Raw genomic sequence first — 14,130 nt, forward strand, 5'->3', positions numbered from 1 at the left:
GATTAAAAATTAATTGATTACTGTGTAAATGTGACCAGTAGTGAAGGGGTTAACCACCAGGGGGCGCTGTGAGGGTTAAGTGTGTCCTAGGGAGTGATTCTAACTGTGGGGGAATGCGCTATGTGTGACAGGACACTGATCCCCGCTCCCGATTACAGGGAGCTGGGATCAGTGTGCTGTCACTAGGCAGAATGGGGAAATGCTTGTTTACGTCAGCATTTCCCTGTTCCTCCTCTCTGTGAGACGATTGCGGGTATCCCATTGGACATTGAGTCCGCAGGACCTGCAAACATACTCAGTAGATACGATTCCATGCTTTTTCTGAAGAAGCCTTATGGCGCAACATGTAGAATACAAGCGTGAATTATAGCATTACAACATCAAAACGTGTCTTTTTCTTCCCAAAATGAATGCGGATGTATTGTATATAATGCTATTTTACCTTTTTTCATGTATCATAATAAATATATATTTTTATTAACTTGTGTTATCATATGTATATAAGTAAGCGTGCACCTTCAAAGTCCCATGTCTCCCAAATCTTGTTCTCTATTTACTTATAAGAGTGTGTGCGTCTGTGTATGTATGTATCTATACATGCACACATACGCACACGCATGTATGTTTGAGCTTTGGGGTGCACACCCGAAAGCAAAAGGCTGCCTATACCTATAGTATAAAATATAACAAATATTAAAAAGGAAACAGAACAGTGGCAATATAAGGGGCTGATATACAGTCCACGCACCTTAAGCTTCTTCTCTGCCCGAGCCGCCTGCTTGCAGATCGGATGCCACACTTCAGAGCCTGGATAAAACAGAAATTTCCATTTAACAATAATAATGGCAGGTAATTAGAAGCACTTTGTTAACAGGTACAAGCGCAAAAAAAAAAAAGTAATGACAGGAAAGGTGACCAAGTGGAACCTAGAAGCTAATATAATAAAAAGCAGAATTAGAAAGCGCTTTGTGTGAGCCCCGTATTTTGCCTTATGAAAACACATTTTCATAGATCACTGGCAGTTAATGGGATATTCGGTACACACAGCAGTATTTGAAGGTCACCTTCAACGTGATGACGGCTCTCTTGGGAATCCTAGATAATAGCTCTGTCTGAATTCTTTGTACTACTGGCACACAAGGCGTGATGTGGATTTACATCTCCAAGAAACAGCCAGTATACAGCGCTCAGCAAACATGGTAAATTAAAACTCTTGCTCTGTGATGGTATTTATTGACAAATGTGGAAACAGTTAACAATGAAGCCACAGAGGACTGTGCACTGAAATATGCCGTTTGGTGTCTGTTTCCAGGACACTGCTGGGAACGTGGGGAGCATCCAAAGGTGACCAACCCACGCAACTGTACAGGGAATTCACAATGAATAGCAGACTTTCTAACCTGCTGCAGCTTTCACTGTACACTGATTAAACACATATGACAGATGTATTTGGAACTTAATAGCCTGTGTATAATAGGATAGCAATACACTGTTCCCTCAAAATAAAAGTTATACTCTAAAATTAAAAATAGTTATTGTTTAATTAACTAGCTTATAGAAACTTGAAAATGAAATAGCTTAATAAAAATGTATAAAATAATTTTTACTTGGGCTGTCCCCAGCAAGTTCAGGTGCTCTCCTCTGAAAACATGCTACAATATTTAAATCAAGCCAGCAGAGGGCGCCAAAAATGTCTTTTGCAGTGATCCATAGGGAGCAAAAATGTGCGATGATGTAATCTTTTAGCTGGTTTATAAATACATTACTGACTGCAGCATATATTAAACTCACACATACAACAGTTATTTTGGTGTAATTCATTTGTTAGAAAACATATATATTCTGTAAAGCCTGTTCATAAACAGTAATATTTAATATATAGAGAATTGTATACATCTTAAGATTTACACCAATACAATACAGAGAATTTGGACACAATGAGTAGGTTTTTGCAGATCTGCCGATCAATTAAATACAGTGCCTGCTCAAAAATGAATATCAATCTGTTAAAAGTAGTCACATTACATTATGGCGTTATATAAACCCTGTATAACACCAATAATAATAATATGGTTATTTCAACAAGAAATACATTTTAGCAGCTGAGTCTGTAACGCATTGGTCAATTATTAGATGCATGTTTAAAGCAGAAATTGGGATATTGTTTTATATGAGAAGCTATACATAGTTTAACATCACCAGTTAAGAATATGTGTGGTTTGCCACAACATTGTTAATATGCTTTCTCCTTCCCCAGGCCTCCTGGCAATGGCATAATGGTACTGCTCTTTGCAAGCAGTGCTGTCTGTGTGTATGATGTAATAAATAGGATGGGTACAGACAACCTTTTTTGTGTTGTCAGACACCAGGCTGTATAGTTGTTGTAAGGTGGCAAGGGTGTTACAGAAGTCTACTAGTTGCCATCGGGACAGCACTCGAGTGGGGACACAGGCAGCAATAATGACTTGATAGAGGATCTAGCTCTTCCCTAGTTTAGCAAACATTTTTCGAGAGGTACAGTGGCAGCTGCCATTGCCAATCCTCTTCTTACGATGCTAAATGTATGGCTAGTACGCTTATCGACTGGGCCCACTAAGGTTTAAATCACTGACTTGGAACAAGTATTCATATCTGAGAAGTCAGAGTAGAGTGGGATAACCTTATCTGCATACTATTTCCAGGTAAGGGACACAAAATATTGAAGAGAGTAAGCATGACAGCCGGGAAGCTAGCATTTGCAGATTAAGAATTAGCAATGATAGCCTCTTTACAGCAAGGTTCCTTTAAAAGAGAAAAACGTTTTTTGTTTTCCTTCGATTTAAAGAAGAATCTCAGGTATGGCACTTTTAACATCGTTACAGTCCAGTTTGGACCAATGTAACTATGCATATACCATAACTGGGGAATCCCTCTAGAAAATGTGGCAAACACATGACCCGTGGGCCGAATCTGGGTCTTTGGGTCATTTCATGTGGCCCTCACACCTTTCCTGCAGCTGCAACATCCCCATTATTTCTGCCCTCACCTTGTCTCAGCAGTTGGCAGCAGAGAGGAGAACAGAACTTATCTGCCAGATCCTGGGCTTCTCCATGAAGCTGCAGAGAGGCTCCTCTCCATGAAGCTGCAGAGAGGCCCTCCTCTTCCCTGTCTCAGCAGTTGGCAGCAGAGAAGAGGACAGAACTCCTCCTACAAACCTTGTGCCTCTCTGTGCAGCCGCAGCACCCCCTCATCTCTGCCTCCTCTGGTCTTAGCATTCAGCATACTCTGGCAGCTGACTCCAGTCCTCCTCCAGGCCCTGCATGTTCTGCTTCCCAGCTCTGCCCCCAGCTTTTTCCCGGCAGAAGCACAAGGTATGGAGGGGTGCAGTGTTATTTAATGGAGGGTGGGGGATTCTTGACTTCTGATGTGGGGGGAGGGTGCACTGGAAATCTAGCCTTACAGATACAACTAGCCCTTTGAGGGCAACTAATGCTGATGCGGCCCACAAAGAAATTGAGTTTGACACCCCTGCTCTAGAAACTGGAAATCACTCATGTGGACACCGCTACTACAATGAGGAATAGTATATGTATAGTTATATTGGTCCAAGCTGGACCAATGTAAGTATGTATAAAATGCACTACCTGGAATTCAAATCATGTATGCTTTAGCTAAACATATTTTTTTTTGTAGCCCAAAAACTGTGTAAAAAGTGATGACATGCACTTTTTCCTGACAGCTAATCTCATGTGAACTGGTCCATGACACCTAATCATAGGTCACTGAGGGTGTGGGAATGTGGGGTGCAGCTGCTGCAGCTGGACTCCAATTAAGGAGGGGGGGTGAAAACACTTTTCCAAGAACTAGAGATTGCATTGAGGGCATATCTGCACCCCACAGTCCAAAGTCACTTTAATAATACCCCTCTCTTCTACACTTCCTTTGTTAAAAATGTTGCAGCAAGGTAGAGTGGCTAAATTGAGGGCAGCGAGGGGAGCAGGTCAGCAGCATTGCGGATGAGCTTGGATTTGTCCCAGAACATTAGAATGATTAAACTGCAGATATCTGATTTTTGATTGCTTGCTTTGCTCTTTGTTAGTAGACAGTGTCTTTGCTTTGATTAATCTCAGTAACTGATCGAGGTTAATCCATGAACATTACAATGATGGGACATAATTTTTTGCTGCATAATGAGCTCTGCTATGGATCTACGCTATAGAGAGGAAAAGGTAACATAAAGAAGTGACATGAGTATAACAGACAAATTGCGATGGGATAGACGGCAGGAGATGACATTATGACAGTGTTAAGCAAAGCCCCAGTGACAAATGTCCTACCTGTCAGGTACATCTCTTCTCCTTCTGAGAACATCTGCTGGCAACGTACACAGCGGGCACATGTTGGGTGATAGTGCTTTCCTCCTGCCTGAAATAACAGACACACTTTAGGAATTCTGTGACAAGATTCTTTACATTATTCCAGTCACTTTACAATTAACTCAAAGTATTGCACTTAGAACTCCAGGCTAAAATAAGTTTTAACCTGTGAACTACTAAAGCCACACAGAAAACATTACAAATGTGCTACAGGGAGGGTTACATGGAGGGTTATTGTTATGGGGACCATTAGTTCAAATGTCAGGTTTCTGCAGCACGGAGACCAGACATGTAGCTACACAGAAACTATGACCAAAGTATATATTCTTAAACAGCGTGTTAAAAAAGAAAACTGCGCTGTAGCCTAAACCCTAAACTAAGCCACAGCTCAAATGTGAGGTATACACAAAAAATAAAATGAATAAAATAGGAGCTGTGCTCTATATGTCTAATATAGTAAATATATATATATATTGCATAGTGACACAAAAGTGAACATAAATCAACAAATTGCACAGTGACACAATTGGTGAGTGGCAATATATATCAGCAAGTCCCAATGATGGTGTATAGAACTATAGCAGATATAACCTTGGAGATAGATAATGTATGGAAAATAGTACACAAGGGGGTTTATTTACGAAAGGCAAATCCACTTTGCACTGCAAGTGCACTTGTAAGTGCACTGAAAGTACACTTGGAAGTGCAGTCGCTGTAAATCTAAGGGGTAGATCTCAAATGAGCAAGCTAAATGTGCAATCATGTGCAAGCTAAAATGCTGTTTTTTATTTTCCTTGCATGTTCCCCTCAGATCTTTACTTCCAAGTGCACTTTCAGGTGCACTTGCAGTGCAAACTGGATTTTCCTTGAGTAAATAACCCCCATGGTGTTTAAAATCATCCTCCTGTGAATGTCAAGATCACATTAACAGACAAGTGTGAATCCACCGCCACCATATGGAGCGCACGCTTTCCAGCATGCACAAGCTGACTCACTTGTGACTAATACCCAGCCAGGGCCTTTTCCTCTAAGGATAGCAAATGAATGGCAGATCTGACCACAACAGCCTCCAAACACTTCTAAAGAGCGGATGGGCTATGATAGTCACAGGTATTCAGGGTCCTCCCTCAAAAATCATGTTCATAAGAGCCAGAGAGATTCATAACACGTGAATAGGAATGTCCAGTAAAGATGGCATTAAATGAGAGCAGCACTCAATCATGGCTTTTAATCAAAAGCCATGATTGAGAGCTGACAAAGACAGCTCAACAGTGTCCTGGAAGTGCAAGCTGGCATTGTATCATCTCATCAAGACCAAAGGAAACGTCGTCAATGTATCCATAGTCACAGGCCAGAGATCGATCCTGGGCATCCTGGCTTACTGCATGTCCAAGTCGACGGTAGATCATATGACCAGATGTATCACTCTCGTTTAATGCCATCTTTACTGGGCATTCCTGCACACGTGTTATGAATCTCTCTGGCTCTTATGAACATAATTGTCAAATGAGGACCTTGGATCCTTAGTAGTGTTTGGAGGCTGTTGAGGTCAGATCTGCCATTTGTTTGCTATCCTTAGAGAAAAAGTCCCAGGCTGGATATTAGCCACAAGGGAGTCAGCTGGTAAGTGTGTACTCCATGTGGTGGTGGATTTGCACTTGTCTGTTAATGTGATCTTGATATTCACAGGAGGAGGATTTTAAAACACCTTGTGTATTGTTTTCCATACATTATCTATCTCAAATGATATATCTGCTATAGTTCTATACACCATCATTGGGACTTGCTGATATATATTGCCACTTATCAATTGTGTCACTGTGCAATTCGTTGACTTATGTTCACTTTTGTCACTTTTGTGTCACTATGCAATATATGTATTTTTCACTGTATTAGACATATAGAGCACAGCTCCTATTTTAAATGGAAAGAAACAACCCCAGCAAACAGAACCAAACCCCATTGACAAAACAGCTAAAAAACTAAAATACTGATTAAGTACAAATAAATCTGGGTGAACGAATATCTGCGCTAACTCAAACAAAAAAGCAACAACAGCAGCCAGCACAGTTTGCTGATTCATCAAACATAAACAAAAAAAAGTCCAAAGTGCAACGCTCAAATAAATCAAGAATTAAATGTGATTGTCTATGTGAAAAATCAAAATGAATTAAATATTAAACGTGATTGTCCATATAAAAATAAAGATGACATAGATCCTCCACCAAGTTTCAATGTGCATATGAAAAGCACACCACACCCACGTGCTCTCAATCTGCTTACCAGAATAATATGAAAACAAGATTGTAATCATAAGATGCAAAAGGTGAATAGTGGACTTGGATGGCACACTCCAAATTTGATAGATGGATCATAAAATAAAAGTATCCAGGTTCATCAATATCAGAAAGAGCATCAGGACTTTTTCGGTCTCCTGTCTTGGGGAAGGAGGGGTGGGGGAATCCTACAGTTTAGGGGGCTGGAGGACAGCAGTTGCATTCAAAGGCAAGTGTAGCGAGCTCCACTTTACCATTCATTCCATGCTGCACTCCGGTGTGTCAGAATGAGCATCCAGCTCTTGTCTGGGCAGGAGGACTGGGAAAGATGTGTGAGACAGAAGAAGCCAGGATCCAATCCCCTCTCCTGTTCTCCCCTGCTGGAGACTCAGGGAATGCACAAGGAAAGGAGCAAGATGTTATACTTGCTTACTGCTTAAGTCTAACATCTTGCACCTTTCCTTGTGTTTTTCTGATTTCAAGAGAAAAAATGTGACAGGTGAGGGACCTCCAGCTGATTGACAGCTTCAGCTCTGTTTGTGTGTGCTTTGTGAAGAGGGGTTTGTCTCTTCCAATCAGCTCTCAGAGCTCTCCTCACTGATGTAACTTCAGCTTTCCGCCCCCTGCTTTTCAGAGATGAGAAATCCGTTGTAAACTCTGCACTTTGAATGGATGTAGGGGAAAGCTGACTGTAAATAAACAGGTACAACTTATACATAGATGAAACAAATACTCCTACATATCACCCAAAGGCCAGTCAATTCAGTGAATGTATTTAAGGGTTTACAACCACTTTAGGCATGACTGATGTATAGGGGAATTTTGCTATTGGAGCAGCTCAATGACCAACATTAAGTCCCAGATTAAAATCAGAACTAGTACACATGTAAGCGATCTACCTCACCACAGTAGTTTAACCACAAAATGTTCTGTGTTTAAAAAATAAAATAACTCACATGCTTGATTATTTTTAAAATGTCCTTTGCTTTTAATTTATTCAGTTTAGGAAAAATTTTTTTTTTATTTTAATGCCAGTTTAATCCTTATGTTTTGTATACTGAATACCTTTTGTGCTTTGTGTGATCAACATTTTTTATTGTTTATATTGCAAAAGTCAAGAACTACAGAGGGTTGTTTCTAGTCTAAATCTAAAGAATACAGGATATTAAAAAAAAGCCCAGAGTCTATTTTGTCCTGCTGGTAAAAACAAAAGCCAATTACAATAAACATGTAAACTCAAGCAATTTGTTAACAAAACAAGCTGAAAAAAATTACAAAGCTGCACCAGCAGACTCATTTGCTGTATGATGATAATTTTGTATCTTTCAAAAGAACGGCTAAATGCTTTTGACATCCATTGCAAGAAATAAGATTAGTCATTATCATGAACCATTTGCAATTTAACTGACTGCTGAGCATGTAAAAATGTGTTTTGGCATTCAGGTGCTCCTAGGCATTGACAACATTTTCGGCTGGATTAGGCAGTGATCTTATGTCTATGGATACCCTCAGGCAAAAGTAAAAGACTGTTAACAGGGACTCAAAGCAATCAGACAGGCTAGAAAACATTCAGATGATACGCCCTCCAAATAACTTGGGACTCAAACTATCTGCAGGAATAGAAGCCATGCCCCAAATGACCTCACTATGGACTAAACAGGAACGCTTATGCAAACTAAGTAATGCTGTTTAAGGACAATGTTGGGCTTGCAAATACTGTGAGATGGTTAGATTGCTTATGACCATTTTGACAGGGTTCCATGCATGTTGATGGTTGTGGTTAAACAAACATGAGCTCCACTGCTTAAAGGGAGTTTAGAGATACAAGCACAATTTATCCTTCCTTAAGCAAAATACTCATCTGCTGGCCACCTGAAAACCCAAGCATTTGGGTTTATTCCTACATAAATGTATACCACATCATCCCAATGATCTTGTGGGAAACAACAAAACCCTGTAAGTGCTTTAAGACTTCCTGCATCCAGGACCGATCACTCACCGTTGAACACTGCATTAGAAATTACATGGGAGTGCTTTCAATGGGGCTGCCTCTCGCATCTAATTACGGGAACCCCTGCTGGGGTTCTCGCATCTAATCAAAGTGTGGGTGCATTGGAAGGTATGAATGCACATTAGATATGCAAGCAAAGCCCATTTCAACTTCCTCAGGATAAATACCCATCTGCTGGTTACCACAAAAAAAAACTCTTGGGTTTATTCCTACCCAGATGTCCAACACATTGTGCCTATGATAACTAATCATGTGGGATATAATGCTGTGTCTGGGCAAGATTTCCTAACATATACCTGTTGCCTGTTTTGTCTGCAGCTACCCATAGACATAGGATTGTCACCTAATCCAGGCAAAATCAATATAAATTGTGGACATTTCAAGCCAATAACTTTATTCATTTGGATAACAATCATTTTTAAAGGCAATATAGAGACAAATTAATTGTATATTTTAGAAAGCAAACATTTTTGACAGTTACCAATCATTAGGCACTAATCTAATTATACAGTGATGTGAAAATGCAAGAACATTCCAGGGAAGTTTGAATTTTTCATCATATTCAAACAGCTGAACAACAGATCTTTATTTGTACAGTGCCTACAGATAAGGGTGATTTGCATGACTTAAAAGATGATATTGCTCCCTTAAGTAGAAATTACCTCTTGCCAGAATTTTGCACAACTTCACACCAGTCTCTCACATCGACAGAGCCTGAGCTGAATAAGCATGTGCTATAACTAGTGACAGGAGTATTACATCTACAAACAGTATGGAAAAATGGGCTAAATAAATATTTCTATTGCTTGGCACATAGGTGTCCAGCTTGGACCAATGTAAGTATGTATGTGCCATAGCTGTGGGTTTCCGGTGGGAGCTGGAAATCACTGTAGTACGTACCACTACTACAATGATTTCCACCAGCTTCCATGTCCCATACTGAGTGTCTGCCCTGCTCCATTGTGAACATAGGAGGTCACCCTCTTGGCACAGGCTCCATTCAGGGAACACTTAATGAATGAAAAGTGTTCTCTGGTTGGATCACGTGGAGAATTGAGATGGTGACATCATAATCTCCACCTTGTACAATCAGCAAAGAGTTTTATATTCATTGAGAAAATGCAAAGTATTCTCTGAAGGGCACCTGTGCTGAATGAGTGATCTCCTGTGCTCACCATTCAAGCAGAGCAGCTGCTCGGCACAGGACTTGGAAGCCAGTGGTAATCACTGTAGTAGTGATTCTAGAGGGATCCTACAGGTATTGCCCAGCCTTACTTACTTTTGTCCAAGCTGGACCAATTTACCTATGTAAAAATTGCAATACCTACAGCTTTTTTTAAGTTGTCAAATTACCAGCACAGGAATACAATTGGTACACATACACACACACCTCAGCTTTAGTATGTTATTAGACAATGATCTGATACACAGAAAAGTCATTTTCATACAAGTCTACGGGAATGAAGTCAGGATATTGTTTTCTATGAGTCGCTGTGTGGTTCATGGATAGAGGTTTTGAACTGTAACACTTTTTTATATTAAATTTTAGGCTTGCATATAATTTGTTCGACTTGCTATGTGATTCACCCATGTGTTTTGTATAACTTCCCAGGAAAGACACATAAGTTAAGGTCACAGTGGCAATCTGCCTTCAGGAGCTGAAGAGCTAAAGTGCTTTATTTCCACTCCATTGGCTCAGTACTATCCAGGCAGATCTCAGTGAGGTGTGCTGGGATGCTGCTGACATGGAAGAGATACGGGCAGACAACAGAAATTGAGGCAAGCTGAGCAAACAGCAGAATGGAGAATGCCATTGTAACGTTCAACATTACCAGAAGTGTATAATAGGAATAAAACTAATATACATATTTTCAGGAGACAGTAAACAGAAAATTGACAACAACGCTTGAAACTGCAGTTTCCTAAGAGGACGCCACTGTCTCCTAATTCACTACAATAATAGACTTGATTATTCAGTACTTCTCAGCCATGAAATACTGGTAGGCTTACAATTATATTATTTATGAAACACTAGCTTTTTCAACATATCTTACTGCATCTTAAAATCTACATTTGAGACAATTTAAAGTGTTACTCTACCATTCAGTAAGTAATAAAAGCTATAAAACCTTTTCACCAACACACCATAGATCTTCAAGATAATGTCCAAACATATATTAAAGTGTTATCACATGGCCGTTGAAGATTTCCTACGTGGCCCCCAAAACATGGCATCTTTACTTCTGCAATGTGATCACCTTAATAATTATTTGGACATTATCTTGGGGATCCATGGTGTGCTGGCCAAATATGCTTTGATTCACCATGTTACTGGTCTCCAGCTGGTAGTTGCTACAGTACCTGCCTATACCTTGCCATTTCTAGCAACTTGTGCAATGGTTATATTATATGTGGTGATGATGCTTCAGGCACCCATTAAGCTTCTTCACCTCTTTTAGATTTTTGGATAAGATTGAGGGAAAAGTATTAGCGTCATTCTAGGAGTTAAATGCTAATCTCTAATTTAGGTTAATGATTAGGTTAAAATGCACTGTCTACCACTCCCTTTTACAGCTGTGTCCTTTATCCTTAAACTAACTCTCCTACACACCTCTTCTCCACCCCACACCATATATATATATATATATATATATATATATCTCACCCTCACTTCTGTCCTCCCCTTATTACTGCACTCACCAACTCCTGCTAATTCTAAATCTACACGCACAAAAAAGCTCTAGGACACTGGGGCATGTCCCTTCAAATAAATCCCACCCCCACATTACTTTGCTGACCCTTCTGCTTCTCCTAACCTCTGGTGATGTATACCCAAACTCTAAGCCTCCCTGTACTCAACTCACCCATTACCCTACACCCTCTGGCTGCAGCCGCAATGCACACAATATAGTTCCCATTTCTCTTCTTCCCATGACTAGACTCCCTTTCTCTTGCACCCTTTGGAATGCCCGCTCAGTCTGTAACAAATTCACCTCTCTCCATGATCTTTTTTATCATTAACCCAATTAATCTACTAGCCATTACAGAAACCTGGCTTCATGAATCTGACACTGCGTCTTCTGTTGCCCTATTGCACAGCGGTCTTCTTCGGACTCCCCCAGACCCAGTGGATGCAAAAGTGGGGGTGTTGGAATCCGTTTAGCCCCCACATAGCACATCGCAACTTTTAGGTACTTCCCCCACCTCCCTCTCTGTCACTGTCCTCATTTGAGGTGCAGTGCATTTGTCTCTTCTCCCCAGTTTCTCTAAGGATAGCTGTGATCTACCGGCCCCTGGACCAGTATCAACCTTTCTTAATGACTTCTCTGCCTGGCCTAATTTCTCTCTTCTGAAATCCCCACTATCATTCTTGTCTGATAGAGCCGATAGAGCCCACACACAATCAGATTTTTCGACAATATAATCCGATTGGACCTTTTCCATCAGAATTTCCGACCGTGTGTACAGGGCATAACACTTCTGCTACTTCCAAATTTCTCAGTCTAACCTCCTCCTTTGACCTGAAGCAATGGATACATGCTTCTCTCTGATCACTACCTTATTAGTTTCACTCTCTCCCTCTCCTCCACCACCTCTCCCTCCAACTGCCAAACTGCCTTGTACACACAGTCGGACATTCCGACCACAAAATCCATCGGATTTTGTCCGAAGCTGGTGTTGCATACAGACAAAGTTGTCAGAACATGGTGATGTTCGTTGCGTACGACGGGACTAGGGAGAGGATAGTAGCCAATAGCTTTGGTCTCGTAATTTGATCTGAGCATGCGTGGCACTTTGTCCGTTGGAATTTTCTACAAACGTTCGGAAAAAGTATCGGATTTTTCTGTCGGAAAATTTTAGATCCTGCTCTCAAATTTTTTCCGTCGGAACTTCAGACGGAAAAAGTCCGATAGAGCCTGCACACAATCAGATTTTCCGACAATATAATCCGATCAGAGCTTTTACATTGGAATTTCCGACCGTGTGTACAGGGCATTACAGTTACCTGTAGAAACCTAAGCCATCTCAACCCTTCTCTACTCTGCTACTGACCACCTCTATGACATAATCGCAATCGCACCCCTGTCCTACACCAATCTAGCCACGTCTGTCTACAACACTTCACTTCTAGCCCACACTGGCCCCCCTCACTACACACAGAATCAGGCCCCATCCCCTTCAACCTTGGCAAACAGATGACAATAGAAATCTGAAAAAAGGCGAAGTCTCAGAAAGATTTCAACCAGTATAAATCTACACTCCAAAAATACAATTCCTGCCTCCTCACTGCCAAGCAGACCTTTTTATCTCTCATCTCTCTCATTAACACCTTATCATCCCGTCCCTGTCAACTCTTCTCTACCTTCAACTCTCTACTTCGTCCTTCACTGCTTCAACCCACCAACTCACTCACTGCTCAGATCGCCAATCACTTCAAAGAGAAGATTAATACTCGCAAAGAGATCTCTACTGTGCAGATATCCTCCACACTTTACACTTCATGCCCACAGGTACAATCGTTATTTCCCTCTTTCAAACCCTCCAATATAGATGAGGTTGCTAAACTACTTGCTAAGGTCCATCCTACCACCTGCCCTCTGGATCCTGCTCCTTCAAAAATGCTACATTCTCCCTCTGGCTCTATTCTACACTCTCTAACCCACATATTAAATCTCTCCCTCTCTTCTGGCATCTTCCCCAACTCTCTAAAATATGCACTTGTCAGCCCCATACTTAAAAAACCCTCACCGGACCCGTCCAATCTTGACAACCTATGTACCATCTCCTTGCTCCCCTTTTTATCCAAATTCCTTGAACATCTGGTCTACAACCGACTAAACGACCACCCTGCTGATAATAGCCTTCTTGATCCCCTTCAGTCAGAATTTCATCCTCAACATTCCACAGAAACTGCTCTCCTAAAACTAACAAATGATCTACTAATGGCCAAAACCAATGGACGCTATTCTGTACTCCTACTCCTGGACCTCTCTGCTGCCTTTTATATGGATGGTCACCCCCTCCTCCCCAAAAAACTCCATGCCTTTGGTCTCCATGACTGTACTCTTCGCTGATTCTCTTCCTACTTATCCAACCGCACCTTTAGTGTTACTTAAAATTTTACTTTCCCCTTCCTTTCTGTGTTGTGGTCCCCCAGGTTTCTGTTCTTGGACCTCTCCTATTTTCAATCTACACCTCCTCCCTGGGTCAGCTGACGACACCCAAATCTATTTCTCTACCCCTCAGCTCACTCCTTCAATCTCCTTACGTATCACTAATTTACTATCTGGATGTCACACCACTTCCTCAAACTTAATCTATCCAAAACTGAATTTATAATTTTTCTTCCCCCATGTGCCTCTTCCCCTGATCAAAATCAGTGGCACAACCATAAGCCCATCCCCGCATTCCATGATCCTAGGTGTAGTCCTGGACTCTGAACTCTTCTTTAAGCCCCACGTCCAATCACTGACCAAATCTTGCTGCC

The 14,130-nt window shown here is 41.1% G+C and overlaps 1 protein-coding gene across 1 annotated transcript in view; it reads right to left on the minus strand.

The window, feature by feature from the left end:
- The window catches only part of ABLIM3 (actin binding LIM protein family member 3), a 419,647-nt gene that overhangs the window by 77,675 nt on the left and 327,842 nt on the right, over nucleotides 1-14,130 (minus strand). Inside the window, exons 7-8 of the mRNA XM_077472736.1 lie at nucleotides 4,317-4,404; nucleotides 749-807 (exon numbers count right to left, since the gene is read on the minus strand). Of these exons, the coding sequence (XP_077328862.1) occupies nucleotides 749-807; nucleotides 4,317-4,404 (147 nt within the window). The remainder of the gene's footprint in view (nucleotides 1-748; nucleotides 808-4,316; nucleotides 4,405-14,130) is intronic.

This window comes from Lithobates pipiens, unplaced genomic scaffold (genome assembly GCF_037356315.1).
Source record: "Lithobates pipiens isolate NorthernLeopardFrog02 unplaced genomic scaffold, aLitPip1_a1.2 Scaffold_8, whole genome shotgun sequence".
Classification (NCBI taxonomy): Eukaryota; Metazoa; Chordata; class Amphibia; order Anura; family Ranidae; genus Lithobates; species Lithobates pipiens.